The sequence below is a fragment of the Antechinus flavipes genome, chromosome 2 (assembly GCF_016432865.1).
Source record: "Antechinus flavipes isolate AdamAnt ecotype Samford, QLD, Australia chromosome 2, AdamAnt_v2, whole genome shotgun sequence".
NCBI lineage: Eukaryota > Metazoa > Chordata > Mammalia > Dasyuromorphia > Dasyuridae > Antechinus > Antechinus flavipes.
In genome coordinates, this window is record NC_067399.1 from 313073956 (window position 1) to 313090939 (window position 16984).

At 33.9% G+C, this 16984-nt stretch overlaps 1 protein-coding gene across 25 annotated transcripts in view; it reads right to left on the bottom strand.

The window, feature by feature from the left end:
• The window catches only part of NRXN3 (neurexin 3), a 2067316-nt gene that overhangs the window by 1040865 nt on the left and 1009467 nt on the right, over positions 1-16984 (bottom strand). For all 25 annotated transcript variants that reach the window (XR_007950618.1, XR_007950617.1, XR_007950616.1 and 22 more), the window contains one exon: positions 10747-10866. Coding sequence is in view for 22 of the 25 variants with exons in the window: in XM_051977495.1 (XP_051833455.1) it covers positions 10747-10866 (120 nt within the window). In the remaining 3 variants the exon portion in view is untranslated. The remainder of the gene's footprint in view (positions 1-10746; positions 10867-16984) is intronic.

The window sequence follows — 16984 nt, forward strand, 5'->3', positions numbered from 1 at the left end:
GCACACAGGGCACCTAATATATTGGTCACTCTTAATTTTTACTTTAGGGGTTCAGAAATTGTAGGACAAAATAATAAGGGTTAAACAAACAAGAAGAGAAATGAGCAACTGTAGCTTTTCTATTGTGGTAAAGTGAGTGGAAAATAATACATATGGAATCAGGAGGACCTGGATTTGACATTGTGTTTCTGAGCCTCAGTTTCCTCATCTATAAAGTAGAAATGATGCTTGTGGTACCTATCTTAGAAGGGTATTGTGAAGAACAAATGGGACAATGTATGCAAAGCCTTCTGCAATCATAAGAAGTGCTCTATAAATGTCAGCTACTATGATTATTAATAACCTTATTTTCTAGGCCAAGATAAAACAATTCATGCATTCTTTGCCTTTGGGTATGAAAGTCTTTATAGGAAATAATCAAGGCTACATTGAAGAAAGCAAAGAAGCATATGACTAACACATGACTAGCAAAGCATATGCAAAAATTATTTCTTGTACTCCAATAATCTCAGTAGGTTATTAACATCACTATCAATAAGTAATCAGCCAGGCACATTAGAAACAAATGGTCATAATTAAACATGAGCAATAAAGATCTACAAGTAAATCAAGCTAGATATGGCTATAAATGAAATTCAGGAGGTCACAAATTCCAGCAACCCATAATAAACCTAGACAAGCATAGGGCCCTTAGTAAAAGCAACTATTCATTTAAAACAATTAGAGCTGTTACCACATATTTCTAATCACTAATACCTCCTCTATTTTGGAAGTTTCCTTGTTGGAAAACAAATTATAACTAGATCTTTGATCCTATTGGATACTTTCTTTGTAGTATCTAGGTTGAAAACAATAAATTGCTTTGATGATAATGGTAGCTCAAATTTGCTGTATTACACTGTATCTTTCTCTAGACCTCAATTTCCTAATTTTCAAATTAGAGGGGCTACTTGGATTAGATGCAATTATAAATCTCATAATTTTATTCAATATTTTTTTAAAATTTAAATATATTTTAATATATAATTATATTGATGAAATCATGAAATACTAGTAACTGGCTTAAGCAGAATTGACAAATCAATGAATCAATTAAAAATATTTAGTCAAACTTGGAGTATTTGTGTTGGTGACTCTGAAAACTCATGCCGCATAGATTATCAGCAAGAGAGGCTAGCATGAGCATTATAACAATTTAAATATTGGTGATATTATATTATATATAATTATGTTGTATTGTAGGAAAATATATGGGAGAAAGGTTTTAAACAGTTTTATATGCAGGGAAATAGAGTGCTGAATTAGAAGTGATGTTGAATGAAGGTCAAAAGAGGGAAAAACAGAAGCAATTTTGTGATTACAGTGTTGTATAAACCCCTTGGACAGACAAAGAAAATAGATGAGGTATTTGGGAAACAAATCATGTCTGGCACAGAGATATGATATGGAAATAATGGTGGGCTTTAATTATCCAGATATCTGATTGTCTTTATTTTCCCCCAAATATAGAGCAGCCAAAAACTTCTAAACTTGTCTTAGTGATAACTTCAACCTTCAAAAGGCAGAGCAACCAAATCTAGTAGGGAGAAATTGATTGCTGGGGGTGAATGATGGGAACCTTTGGGGGAGTGGACATTCCATCATATATAGTGTAACAATAGAAAGGAAATCTGAATATACTTTGACACACATTCTAAATTTCAGTAGAGCAGAATTTAAAGAGTTCATAGGAAAGATATCAGCATTAGTGAGAGGGAGGGTGCTATAAACCAAAATGTATCAAGGGAATCTGCCTTGCAGGGATGGAAAATACTCATTTCCACAAGGGAGAATAACTATAATGAAGAGAAAAATTGAGCTTTGCTTGGAGACCAATATGGAAATATATGTAACTTATTAACCAAAAATCAGTTAGAAAGAAAGGAAATATACAAAGTATGGAAACTAGGTTAGATAACAGAAGATAAATATAAACATGTCATAATTCTGCAAAAATATTAGGAACAATGTTCAAACTTCAAGTGAGTTTAGACTCGGAAGAAAAGCTAGACAATAAAAATGGTTTGTGTGTTTGTTTTTAGCTACATTTGGGAGAAATGGGTTCAGACCTTCGCTTGTAATATGGGATGATAACTTACAACTGGATCGAGACAGAACAGTTCAAAGAAAAATGACCTTTATACTGGAAGTGACAGAATAGAAATTACTTACAGGGAGTTGACAATTAAGATAATTAAGCAGTTAGTACAAGAACTAGCTGACCTTGATGAGTTCAAGTCACCTGGCTCAGATGAACTACATCCTTATGTCCCCAAAGAACTGGCAGATGTGACTGTTCGGCCACTTTAAATGATATTTGAAAGATCATGGGAGAACTGTCATAGTACTGGAAAAGAGTAAATGTCCAAATTTTCAAAAGAAAAGAGAACAGAGCCTGCAAACTATAAAACAGTAAAGTTGGTTTCAATTCTAGAATATATCATTAATGAAATAGCTGGCAAACATTCATCAGGGGAAGTGTTGACTATAAAGGGCTACCAGACAAAAGCGTGCATATGCTCAGCATATGAGATAAAAAATGGGAAAGATGGCTAACACAGTAAATGACATAAAATTCAAAAGGGGCTTGATAATCTAGAATATTGGCCTGAGTTTAACAAGATGAAATTCAATATTGATAAATATTTCTTTCTTATGTATTGTCATCCCTTATAAGAAATCTCAAGGCATGGGATTGTTTTTTGCCTTTCTCTGTATCCCCAGCACTTAGAAAGTACCTGGCACCTAATAGGTGCTTAATAAATATTTATTGACTAGATGTAGTCTTATACATGACTATTCAAAAATCAACTTCATAAGTATAAAAAAGTTAAAGCATAGATAAATATTAGTTTGTCTGAAAAAAAGATCTCAAAGTTTTACAGAAATACAAGCTTAACAAGAATTAACAGTGAATTTTATAGCTAAAAAACCTAGGAAAGGTAATGATTCTCAAAGCATATGCGCTACTTCTGATAACTTAAGGAATTCTTGACTTAGAAAGATGCTTTCTGTTATATAGATGGAGTGGTACAGAGAATTAGTAAGTCTATAGTGTCTAGAAACAGGGTAATTAGGTGGCACAGTAAATAAACTACCAGAACTGCATCAGGAATGGCTAAACTCAAATCGGGCCTCAGATAGTTACTAATTATGTGACTTTGGGCGAATCACTTTCCCTCTTTGCCTCAGTTTCCTCATGTGTAAAATAGAGAAGGAAATGATAAGCCACTCTGATATCTTTGTCAAGAAAACCCCAAATGGGATCACAAAGAGTCAGACATGAGTGAAATGACTGAACAAAAATAAGAGCCATTGTCTGGGAATACTTACATTTAAGCCATTCCTGGAACAACCCCCTGAACAACAACAACAATAACAACAACAACAAGAAAAACATAAAAAACTAAGAGAGTTCTACCACCAGAAGGTCAAATATGAGATAATCCTGGCATCCTGGTTTGGAACTCAGATTTTATCTTCCCATATATAAGATGTTATAAGTGGCTAATTGATATAATTTTTATTAAAAATATTATTACTATAATAAAGAACAGCTGATTACCAATACTGAGATTCTAGGTGAGTCACTCAACATTGGCTTGCTTCAATTTGCCCATCTGTAAAATGGGAATAACAATAGCACTTATCTCCCAAGTTATTGAAAAGCTACATAAAAGGAGTTAACATTTGGAAACTAATTTGGAAACCTTAAAACTCTACAAAAATGCTATTTTATATACTATTATTACTTGCATATAATGGCTTAGAGCTTCATATAACTATCATTTATTAATTCATTATTCAATATTCATAAATTATGAATGGACTTCATAGATTTTAACACAGATTTTTTAAACACATGCTTTGTACTTTGAGATCCTTAGAAATTATTGCTGATATTACTAATAAAGAATTATGAAGATGAAGAAGCTAGGACATCAAGTAAACACAAAACTGGAATAAAAGTGAATCAGGTAGGGAAAACAAGGAATAAACAGCTCATATGCTTCTCTCATATACAAATGATGTTAAGAAAAGGAAAAGCATCTAATAACATGGGGTAATCTTTCCTGTAAAGAACAAGAGAAGTATTGAAAATTATTCCAGATTAGACAGATTGTGGCTGTTGTAAGGAATCCTCACATTAAGGAAATAACAGATTTATTGGAATCCTGGGACAGAGAAATACTATCAATCAACAAATATTTACTAAGTCCTACCAGCTTATATTAGAAGCTGAGGATATAGTTAGGAAGATGACCTCTACTCTCAAGAAGCTTAAATTCTTCAGTTGGGAAAGGGCTAAATAAGTTATAGTATATGAATATAATTGAATATTACTGTTCTATAAGAAATAATGAACAGACTGATTTCAGAAAAGCCTGGAAAGACTTATATGAATTGATGCTGACTGAAGGGAGCAGAACGAGGAGAAGTTTGTACACACTTAACAGCAAGATTATGTGATGATTCCTGGCAGGGATGAAAGTTTCCCTTAGATAAGGGTGGAAAGAAAAGAACCCAGGGATGTTTAGTCTGTCTCCCTTCAAACTATTGAAGGAGAACAGCCTTCCTGCCATAAGTGGATTTTCACTATCCATGTGGGATCAACTCCTCTTCCTATCTCTATACATATCAGCATATGGAAATTGAATATATGGCATAAATATAAAGGGATTTGGAGGTAAAGGACCTAGAAATTGCTAGAACTGGGCAGGGGATAAAGAGGATTTTACACAAAAGAAATGCTCATGGGATGTTAACGAAAAAGATCCCGATACTTTGAGATGAAGGTAATAATTGGTTATATTAATAGCATTTCACACAGCCACATCAAAGGCACAAAGAGAAGAGAGAAATATTCTTTATTTGAGGTACAGAGAGGTCAGTTTGGCTAAGTCACAGAATAGGAGTGGAGAGAAGTGGTATTATCCAAAATATGTTGGGATCAGGTTGTTTAGGGTTTAATTCCAAAAGAAAACTATATATTTTTACCTTAAAAGCTTCATGAAGGTACCAGAATTTGTTGAGGAGAAGAATGACATGGTCATATTTGTAGTTACAGAAAAGCAATTGAGCCTCTCTGTGGAAATGAACTGAAGGGAAGAGATGTATAAATTTACGTAGCTACATGTGAATAAGAAGTGACACATGGACAGACATGTTTTACTTGGTACTTTTAAACATGCTAATGTACTTTTCCCTTATTCTTTCTGAAGCCTGAATGGAGAATGTGGTTTTAACAGTTATGATCAATACTACAACCAACATTAAAAAAATAAATAAACCTACACAATAAATAAAAAGGCAAAAGGCCGATCAATAACCAACAGAGTGGCTTAACAGCCACTCCAGCAAAAGTGTTTGAAAAGGTGCTTCACACTCCACTGTCTGCTCTAACCACAGCTGTTCATTATTGATCTGTTGCAAGCAAAGAACATCTATTATTACCACACCAGTGTCAGCATGGCGATTTCTCAAATAAGGAGCCTGACCTGAATTGGCCACCAAACTACCATAAGATGGCAGTTTGCAAGAGGGCTAAGGACCTGAATAATGTTTCTTCCTGACCAACACAAGCAAGGCGACATAAACTTGATCTCCATTGTGAGCCTGATAAGCCCAGAGCCAATATACATGGTCTTCTCTGGGGGAAAGAGATGGCAGGCAGGCCCATAGTAAAGCACTATGAACTGTGTGACAAGCGTTGCCAAAGGTGACTTAAAAAATGACAGCCTTGTCGAGCACTGCTTCAAGCTACCACTTTAAAAATGTGCTTAAAAATGACAAAATACTGTGGGTGTGCAGGGCACAGCAGAAGCCCCAGAGCACGGGGAGGGAGAAAATTATCAGCCAAGTGCATGACATGGCAATACAAACTTTGAATCCGGTTCCACTTGCCCAATGACAGAATGATTTCCTGTAGCTTTTTCACAAGGGAATAAAGGAGAGAGAATTCATTATTAATAGACTTAAAATGCAAATGAAATGGAGGTTTTTTCAAAGAAGAGATCAGAATTAGGAGAACTATAAATGCAAAATCTAAAGGATATTGTCACTGGAGAATTCTGAGAAAATAGGTGTGTGCAAATGGGCTAATTACCAAAAATACAAATCCAAACTCTTTTATGATACTAGGCACAAAAACGTAAATGATTGGCAGAGGTCGGTTATGAGGGAGAAGAGAATGGAAATATGAATTTATATAGCACCAACTAAGTACCAGGCCCTTTGCTGAAATTTTTTACAAATATTATGCCATTTAAGTCTCACAAAAGTCCTTCAAGGGAGGTGCCATTATTAGTCCCATTTTATAGTTGGGAAAACTGAGATTATGTAACATTCCAGGGTCACACAGCCAGGATCTTTCAGATATTCCTGATGCCAGGTCCGTACCCTATCTCCTCTGCCACCCATTGCTTCTGCATATATAGATCTACTACACTTGTCTTTTTAAACAATTAGCATTTTTCCATCCAGTCTTTAGGTAGGAACTTTGCATGCCTAGTTTAAGAACACATAAGGCATTTTCTTTTGCCTTACTTTACCCCAAACACCCCACTAACACATCATTCCTTGATTTACTTTGTTCAAAAACTGAGTCATTTTCCCTCTTAAAAAGCACTCACAGTTACACTGAATTCTATTGTTACATCAATTCAAAGAAAATTACAAAATGATAAGTAAACCTCTTTTCATACTTAACAAGAAGAGATTTCTGATTATATTTTGGGGAAAGACAGTACCAGGCCAAACTTCAAAAACCTTCAAGACAAACATCAATTTAATTTAGCACTGAGAAAAAGAAGATCCAAAATAATATGAGTGATTTGAACCAATGGTATAAGAACAAATTGCTACTTTTTAAAATGATGATCACCTGCTTGAATAATACAAAAGGAACAATAAGTTATTTCCCCTTCTCCAGATTATTTGGTTTTTAAAAATATTAAAGGAAGGGTCCCCTTATAAAGTAAATTTCAATTCTAGAAAATAATTATAAAATTAATAAATGTTTCTCTTGAATTTTATTCGCTGTTATGAGAATAGAATCCTTTGTCCTGAAGAAGTATTCAGTGTTTGAGAAATTTCCTATTAGTTCCTTTTGGTACACAAAGGCATCCAGATAGAAAATCTCATAAGACATATTTCTGTAACTCCTTACTAAACCTCAAACAATTTCTATCATACCTATATTCAGGAAAAATCACCACTTCCCATTGGATCATTGCTGTCATTTTATTCAACAGAGAAAACAGTAATAACTGATTATTGCCTGACATCTTTTTCTTCTCTTTTCTTCCCCTTCTCCCTCTTCTTTTTCCACTTCTTTCTGCACTCATTTTCTTCCTCTTTCTATGCTTTTGGTGATATTGAAGGCTACAAGAGTTTGGCAAATGCTAATTCAGGTTATGCTACCAAAGGTTTATTGAGAAGGAGTATGTAAATGTCACAGCAGGCAGAAGATCCAATACTGCTTCCATATTCTGCACATTTGTATATGTGACACCAGAAAATTACAACTCTTAATGAGTCAAATAGCTATAGAAAACAATAGTCTTTGAGCTATGCCTATATATAAGGAAATGGAATTGATTTTCTAGTGAGACTTAAAACTATATGAAAGGCAATTCCAAAATAGGAGTTAAAAATACGTTTTGAGCAATAGCAACATTAGTGGAATAAGTGGAAAGTCTGCCAAGACAAACACTCTGAAGGATAACACTTATCTGGGTAAAGATGTTCCAATGCATTTGAGAGGAAAAAACACAGTTCTCTTCCTTTCCAGTCATAACTTACATATCAAAATTCTCTGTATACATTATACCACACCATTAAAACACATCTCTTTGAAATTCTACTCTTAGATTGTCCTGCCTGGTTTTTTTAAAAGCCATTCTTCCTTGAGGAGTTTAAACCAACAAGCAAGTAAGTTCTAACATTAATAATGACAAGCTGTGGGAGCTCCAGGAAAATTGTGTTTAATCACTTCCACAAAGGAAGCAAAACTCAATGTCCTTGAACATAGATATCATAAGGAAATTCTGTGTAATGAGAAGTAAATACCAGTCATGCAATCCAATTTTCTTCCTATCCTCAGCTTCACTTTTTCATTTTCTGTTGCTGAATTTGTCTAGGTCAGCTCATGCTGTAGCCAAGCCATAAGGTTCATGGTTACTAATACAACCTGCAATTGTAGGAATAAACCCAAGGAAACAGAAAATGGACTAGAGGACATTCTTAGGCAAGCAATAAATGCCAAGCACCAGGAAAAGTTATCATCATTACAGGGAGGCATTTTTAGATAAATAAAAAGTTCACTTACCTTTTAAAGATCATTTTTCACAGAATTATCTCCTTGCCATCATTGGAATAACTTACCTTCCTGCTTTTTCTATATTACATTTATAAATACACTTATATACATATGCATATATATTAAGATACATACACACACATATATGTATATATATACCAATACAGGCCTACCCCCACCTCTTAACTATTAAGAAAAGTACATCTTTGTGAAATATAATTTTAGTGCTGAATTCAACAAAAGAACACAAAATTGTTAAGAGTGAGCAAAGTGTTCCTCTCAAACTCTAGAGAGTTTCTTTAACTTCCACAATCAAAGTTCAAAGCAACCTCCAAGTCACATAAGAGAAAATGAAGACCTGATACCTGTCTTAGTAAAATGGTTATCAGACTCAGTAGGGGACCTTATAAATGTAGCAGGCAGCAAATACTGCATTGGGCTACAGAATAATATGTTTCAAGGTCATTTTCTCTGTATTTCCCACTTCATCAATTGTTTCTCCTTAGTATATTAGGAGAGACTGAGAGGAAGAATAGAGAAAGTCAGCAGAGAAAAACTGGGCAAAGAAGATAAATATAGAAGAACTAAAAATCTCACATGATACAATACTAAAGTAATAAGACACTAGGGAGAGATAAACAGGTATATAATTAATGCCTGGGTGTTTTCTGAATAAAGCAATGAATTATTTTGGAAGCTTAGCCTTTATTCATATAGAACATGAATTTATAAATAAACTAAGATGTGATATAATTTGTCTTGGATATAAAGAGAACCCATGTGTCTTTGAAATCAAAGTCCAGCAGGTATAGTTCTGTCTTTTATCCCAAATTCTCCATGGTAGATATTCAGAAATATTAGAAGGTAATTTTCCTTACCTAAACTGGTAAAGGTAAGGAAGATGACCTATGGATCTTAATTGTACTTATGGGACTATATTCTCTCTCTCTCTCTCTCTCTCTCTCTCTCTCTCTCTCTCTCTCTCTCTCTCACTTTCTTATTCTCTCTCTCCTTTTCTCTCTCTCTCTTTTTCTCTCTCTCACTCTCTCTTTCTCTCTTACTTTCTCTCTCTTTCTCTCTCTCACTCTCTCTTTCTCTCTTACTTTCTCTCTTTCTCTCTCTCACTCTCTCTCTCTTACTCTCTCTCTCTCTCTTCTCTCTCTTTCTCTCTCTCACTCGCTCTCTCTTACTCTCTCTCTCTCTTTCTCTTTCTTTCTCTCACTCTCTCTCTCTCTCACTCTCACTCTCTCTTTCTCTTTCTTTCTCTCACTCTCTCTCTCTCTCCCACTCTCACTCTCTCTCTCTCTCTTACTCTCACTCTCTCTCTCTCTTACTCTCTCTCTTACTCTCTCTCTCTCTCTCTCTCTCTCTCTCTCTCTCTGTATGTGTGTTTGGGGGGTGAGTATGGATATGTGGTGTGGGTGAATAGATAGATAGATCTATATAGTATTCCAATATTCCAAAAGTCTTGGTACAGATTTAAATGTTAATTTTTCTTTTTTTCTTCCTTACTTTTTCTATTACCTATCAATCTACACCTTACATAGATGATATCAATATAAATATAGAAATATATATCTATCTACTATCAATATATCCAGCATTGTGGTGTTTTAATCATTTCTACCATAATGGCACCTATCTTCATTAGCTAATACTTGTTCAGAGTTTTGAATTCAGCAACAGAAGAAAAATAATTTAAATCAAAATCTCCATTAGGAAACGATTACTAAGCATATCCTTTGGTACAAACTATAGGGAAAATTTACATTTTCATTTCTAATATACACACAGCTACACAAATTTATACATGGGGATAATATACAATCCTCTCTGAATAAACTAGGAAAAATAACCAAAAAATTCATCATTTGGTGAAGTCACAGGATTTCTGGATCTCTTGTCCTTCCTAGAAAATGGGAGTATACTTTAATTATCTTACAACTTATAGAAGAACTCAAAATCTCACACAATACAATAGTGAAGTAATGACACCAGCACTCTTTTTTTAAAAAATACCTAAATTGTTTAGTTTTAGAGAAACCCAAACTTCAAAAGAAAAAAATGAACTAAAAGATACAAGACGCGCAAAAAAAGATATTCCTTGATCATGAAAATCACATTGAAAAAAGCATCACTGAGATAAGCAAGAAGAAAAGTAGAAAGGAAAAAATACAACTGAATTATATTAATTTCTTTGATGAAAAACCTACCCTCACATTTTTGTTTTACTTTCCAAATATGTATCAAATGAAGAATTTAAAGAGAAATTCATGTTGCTTAAAGTGACAAGAATGCAATCACCTTTATAATGCTCCACCCCCTCCCCCTTAAGTCTTTTTCCAGGCCTTTTCAAAATCCCTAAGCACAAAAGGATTTTTACTCACGGTCATTGCATTGATTCCCAGAGTAGGAGGTCATGGAACAGTCACAAGTGAAACCTTCCCATTGCTGCATGCAGACACCTTGGTTGGCACATGAATCTTCCTGGCAGGTGGTACTTGGTCCTGTTAATAGAGATCAGAAAAGGAGAGGGGGAGAAAGGTGGGGAAGTGAGGGGATGGGAAGAAGAAAGGTTAGGAACAATGATGATCCAAAAACAAGAATATGCAAATTCACTATTTTCATGCCAAAAGACAACCCAATCAATGAATAGCACAACCACCCAAAATTTCCATTCTTGATCATGCAACAAGAATTCAGACTCAACAAGGGACAACAAAGACAAACGCAGCTACAAAATGCTGACAATGACACAAAAGTGAAAAGGAGGTAACAAACATTCTTATTGAGGCAGACTTCACAAAAAAGCTTCATCTCTACCATTCAACTAGACAGGCAGATAATCTTATACTGCCTCATGCTCTTTCCAAGCCTTTCAGGTAAGGATTACTATTTTAATAATACAGAGTTAGAAGTATACTTTACAAGTCCTTTTGTATCCTAAGGGTGGGAAGTTCCTGAAGGTTGCAGTATAAAATTAAAAGGATGGTGCCATTTTCTCCATGAAGCCTCCCTGATTCCTAACTGCTTCCCTCTATTCCCCAGGTGAAAGCATCCTTTCCCTCTTTCATGTCCCCAGATCACTTTGTCTGGAACTCTCCTTTGACCCCATCACTTAGAAGCTATGGGATTTATCTTTACATAGGGTGTGCCATCCCAGTTGATTGTATATTGCTGGAAGACAATTTACTAGGTAATAAAGGGGTAAAGACACTGGAATTGATCTTGAGGAGATCTGAGTTCCCAATTCTTCATTTGTAAAATGTGCCAGAGAAGGAAATGGTAAACCACTCCAGTATCTTTGCCAGGAAAACTCCAAATGGAGTCAGTCGTCACTAACAGGATTGAATAACAACAACAAAAGGAATAAGCATCTATATAGTACCTACTATGTGTCACACCATGTTAAGCACTTTACAAATATCTTATTTGAGCCTTATAACAACCCTGGGCAGTAGATGCTATTATTATTTCCATTTTACAGTTGAAGAAATTGAGGTAAATAGCAATTGGATGATTTGCCCAGGGTCACATAGCTATTGGATTTCTGAGGTCAGATGTGAATTTGGATTTTTCCTAACTCCAGAACCAGAAAGTTACTGTACTACTAACTTTAATATCAAAGAGTTATTAAATCAGGGCTTAAATTATGAACACTTCATTTCTCTTATAAAATGCCTTACTAAATATTAAATGGCACATAATCAAGTAAAAAGTAGTAAAAACTAAGTTATTCCTGTGAAAACAAATAAATTGAATGTAATAAGAAGATTTGAATTCCTTCTCCATTAATTTTTTTTGTAATGACACATTACTTGTTTTGTAACCTTGAACAAATCATGTCAACATATTAACTCCATTTCCTCATCTGTAAAATGGGGATAAAGCCATACCTACCTACCACGATTTTTGTGAGGATAAAATGAGATATTTTTAAGTGCTTTGCAAATTTTAAAATGCTATGTCAATGCTAGATATTATTATTATTATTTAGTTACTGTTTTCTCATCTTCATATCCCCAAAAGAGTCTTACATATATGAAGCTAATAAATGTATATTGAAAGGATTTGAATAATGGCTTCTAAAATCCTTGTAGAGAAAACTATGGGAGGAACCCATATTCTGTCCTATGTTGAAGCAGCCTATATTTAGGCAAAATTTTCGATTCCTTTTATCTGTTGTGGCTTTTCTCACCCTATCACTGGGGGAAAAAAATAATATCCCTTCTGGGATAGTTTTGTTTTTTAAAAAAGTAATTAAGATTCAGGTTGATGAAACAAAAAAAAAAAAAAAAGAAAAGAAAAGAAAAGAAAAGAAAAGAAAAGAAAACCAACCCTCAGACCAAATTTTACTTCACAAAGAGGCTTGAGGGGGAGGGAAGGGGATAGGGGGGAAATGGAGGTATTTTTTTCCCTCTACAAATTAAAACTGATAGAGAATTCTCATTCATTAACGACATTTGTTATAGTGTTAAGAAGGAATGTGTTCACTGACTGGTCTAGATATTTTTCCAGGTCACCAAAAATATTTGCAAGGGAGAAAGAAAGAAATTCAAAAATTTTTGAGCATATATAAACACTGAGTTGTAAGAAGGTAGGATCACAATGACACATTTCCAAAGAAAGTGTTAGATCCAAAATCATTACTGTCTTCTGTGTTATACCATTATTATTATCAATATTTTACCAAATGGGGAGATCAATGTTTCAGACTATCCCTCATAAGTCTAAGCTATTAAAATATGAAGTGAAAAAGCTCATGACAATCGAAAATAATCAGCTTCTGGGCTGTTTCAGCTTTCACCAGCAATTACTTGCATCCTTGTAGGGAAGAGAAAAGGAAAACGGTTATATCCCAACGAGTCCTAAACTTGAATATTATGTGATACAAATTTCATTAACAATGGCATATCAATCAGGACAGCTCTTTTTAAAGGATAAAAATCTTCTGAGAAGTACACAAGGCTCCCTAGCCAAATAGTCTCCCCATACAATGGATTAGTAATTTGATTATATAAAAGAAGCAGAAACATATGGCCTACTTTCCCTTGATATCTAAAGGAAAACAAAACAATTCTTCATCTTTTTGTTGATGATAAATCACAAATTCTTCTATCTCTCTGCCTTTTACTTTGCCCAAACACATCCTAACCAAATTAGTAATAGCTGACACATACTTTTTTTATTACAAAATACTTTACATATATGATTTTCTCTCGTCTACCTAACAATTCTTTAAGATAGAAACTACAGGCATTATTATTCCCCTTTTATACAATGGAAAGCTGAGGCTCAAATGGTTAAGTATATGTTCCCTCTCCAAATTGTCTAGAGAACTTATTTTTGGCAGCATATATTGTTGGTACCAGAAAATATATGCAAATAAAAGTTTCTAAAAATATATTAAATACTGATTTGTTTTCTTGTTCTCTAGTAATTTTGTATGCAAAGTTTTACCTCTTACCATAGATTGTAAGAGCCTTGATGACAAGATTCATGTTATATATCTATATCTATCTATCTATCTATCTATATATATATAGCTATAGCTATATATCTTTTGGATTCCTTACAGCATTTAGTGTCATACTACAAATATTGTAGAATATTTTAAAATGAACTGAATGGGATCCAACCCTGAAGTTTCTGAAAATGCTATTTCTAGAGTTTGGGAAGGAAGAGATCAGGGTGGAAGAGGAGAAAGAAGTCAAGGGGAGGAAGAAGCCTACAGATAAAGGAATAGTTTATCTCTATCAGGGACCCATGAACTGAATGATAAACTATTAAAAAAAACACAATGTGTCTTTAATACACCAAATGAGAGGCTAGTCCATGGAGTCTCAAAGCTGTAGAAGGCTGCATGCTGTTGTAAGCAGAATGCAATCATCATTTACAAGAAGGAATAACAAACGTTCTATGGGACGCCCTAAACAAGGGCGTCATTTTCCAGTTAGAGATAGCATGACAAACTGGCTAGCCTGCTCATCTTGGCTTCAGGAAGTCTTGGGTCCAAAGTGTGCCCCTATTGCTTACTAGGTCAATCACAGTGCAGGTTCTTCATCTGTTAACATTATTTCTCCAATAAAACAGCTCCCAAATTCATCTATAACTACTCCTATTCTTTTCTACTTCACTTTTTTATTCTAACACCAAAAGTTCTTTTCTAAATATTCAAGGGAAAGGTATTATGCCACATATCTCCTTTACCAGCCTTGATTTCTTCAACTGATTCAACAATGATTTGATTCATATAAATAGATGATCCATTTACAATATTTTAGCCATTTGATTAATAGGCATTGTCACTTATTCTACACTTATTACTGCAAGATATTTGAATGGGTAGATATGCAAGTGTAAAAAGATCCAAGGCTTGTCAGAAAATAATATTTTGATATCTTTATATATTGTCCTGCAATAGTGCAGGAGGGGACATAGGTATTAGGGACACACCCAGCTATTCCTTACAACATACAATGAGTATACAGAAGTCAGAAAGGAATAGGAATGAATATTTATTGAAAAATTATGTCATAATGGCAGGACCATTTGTCTATAAAACAGGATATCTGGGTTTTAATCCCAGCTTTGTCACTGACTAGCTTTTTTGTTATTGGGTAAATATTACAGTCTCTAGACTTCCTTTTCTTCATCTGTAAAAGAAATGCTGTGGACTAGAATCAAAAGTTCTTAACCCTTTTAAAAAAGTTTTAATAATTGTTCAATATAATTGGCTTTTTACAATATTACATATCTAATTATATGCTTTTATATACATTATTCTGAAAAAGGGTCCTTAAGCTTCATCAGATGATCAAAAGATTTTATAACACACAAAAAGTTAACGATGCTTGGCCTAAATGATGGACTATTCCTAACCAATATGTAATATATGTTTAATTTTAATAAAAATGTATATAGTGAACAAGATATAATATTAAAGTAAGTACTTCCAATATACCAGCATATCCATGATTTCACTTGTATTGATACTTCTCCTACTACAATTCATTTTTCTATATCTTTTTACATTGAATCTATGTCTTCCTATAAATCTTTTATAAAGACACTATCCAGAATGCTGATGACCATTCTCTGATTCTTTTAATATTTTATGGACTCACGAATAATACCACTTTGACTTTCCATGCCCCTTCCCTCTTGCTACTGATTGCCTTATTTTTTTTCAGTCATTATGGATAATGTCTGTATGTCGCTATCAGTATTTTGCTACCTCTTTAAACCCCACATGTCTCCTCACCATTGCCCTTTTGGTTATCTGTAATAGTAATTCTTCTCTCATTCATTTCTCTCTCTCCTTCTTCCTCCCTTCCCCCTTCTCTTTACTAATACAAATAGGTAGCTTTTCTATTATAATCCTAAGAGATTATTATAATTATTACAATCCTAGAGAGTTGCCTGGAGGCACTGAAAGGTTAAATGACTTGCTGGGCATTATATGACTAATACATGTTGGAGGCAGGAACTGAACTCAGATCTTGACATTGATGTCTAACTACTGTATTTTGCTTCCTTCCCTATATTTCAAGTTTCATCTTTATTCATATCTACAAAATAATAATGGTTAACATTTATATAGTGGTTATTACATGCTAGGCACTTTACACATATTGTCTCATTTGGTTCTGGTAGCAATTTTTTGAGGTGTCTCCATCTTCATCTCAGTTGAGGCAGCTGAGGCAGTCAGAAGTTAATTGACACAGCTAGGAAGAGTTTGGGGTTAAATTTGAATAGGTTGCCTAGTAACTGCATTTTACAATATGGACAATGTGCATTTTGTATCTGATACGTTTTGGAAAGTTAGTTGAATCCCTGTTTGATGATTACAACCTCATTGAAGACTAATATTCTCATTGAAGAAACTATCTAAATGAGTGGAATTTGATGTAATCAGCATAATATCAAAAGAACTATGTAAAAAAATTTTACTTTGTACAAGAGATACCTGTTCTGTTTGGACTCAGAAAAGAATATCCACCATGACACATAGAAATCTTAAAGTGAACATGTGTTTTCCTGTTTAATGACTCATTTTATGTAGCATATATTCCTGCAAGATTATTCAACCAAGTGATCTCTGATTATATCTGTCAAAGACTCTTATATAATTTTAGCATAGATGTAGAAAAACGCATTGCTTTAAAAGAGCTTTTAAGGCTACATTTTATCCAGTTGAGTCAAGTATTTTTTTTTATAAATTAACAAATAATAAATACAATTAGATATTTTTTTCTGTAAATTATCTATCTGTCTGCTGCTTTTTCTTATTTTCATCAAAAGAAGCCCAGCTTCATTCATATCCTCACTACTTCCACAATGATTATATAGACACTAGAACGGAGTCATGTTAATAACATTGCTGTCTTCTCAGTATTGTTTTTTTAATAAGTTTGTAATTGTCATCATTTTAAAAAAAATCTCCACTTACCTGAGCTATATTGAAAATTAATACCTAAATGCCTTTGAAATTATATCAATTCCAAGTTAAAAGGCAACAAATACTTATTAAATGCAAACCGTATATACTTTACTAACCTCCAGCATGCATATTTTTTACACATATCTTCAGGGCCATTGTATTTTAAAAAAATGCATTTATTA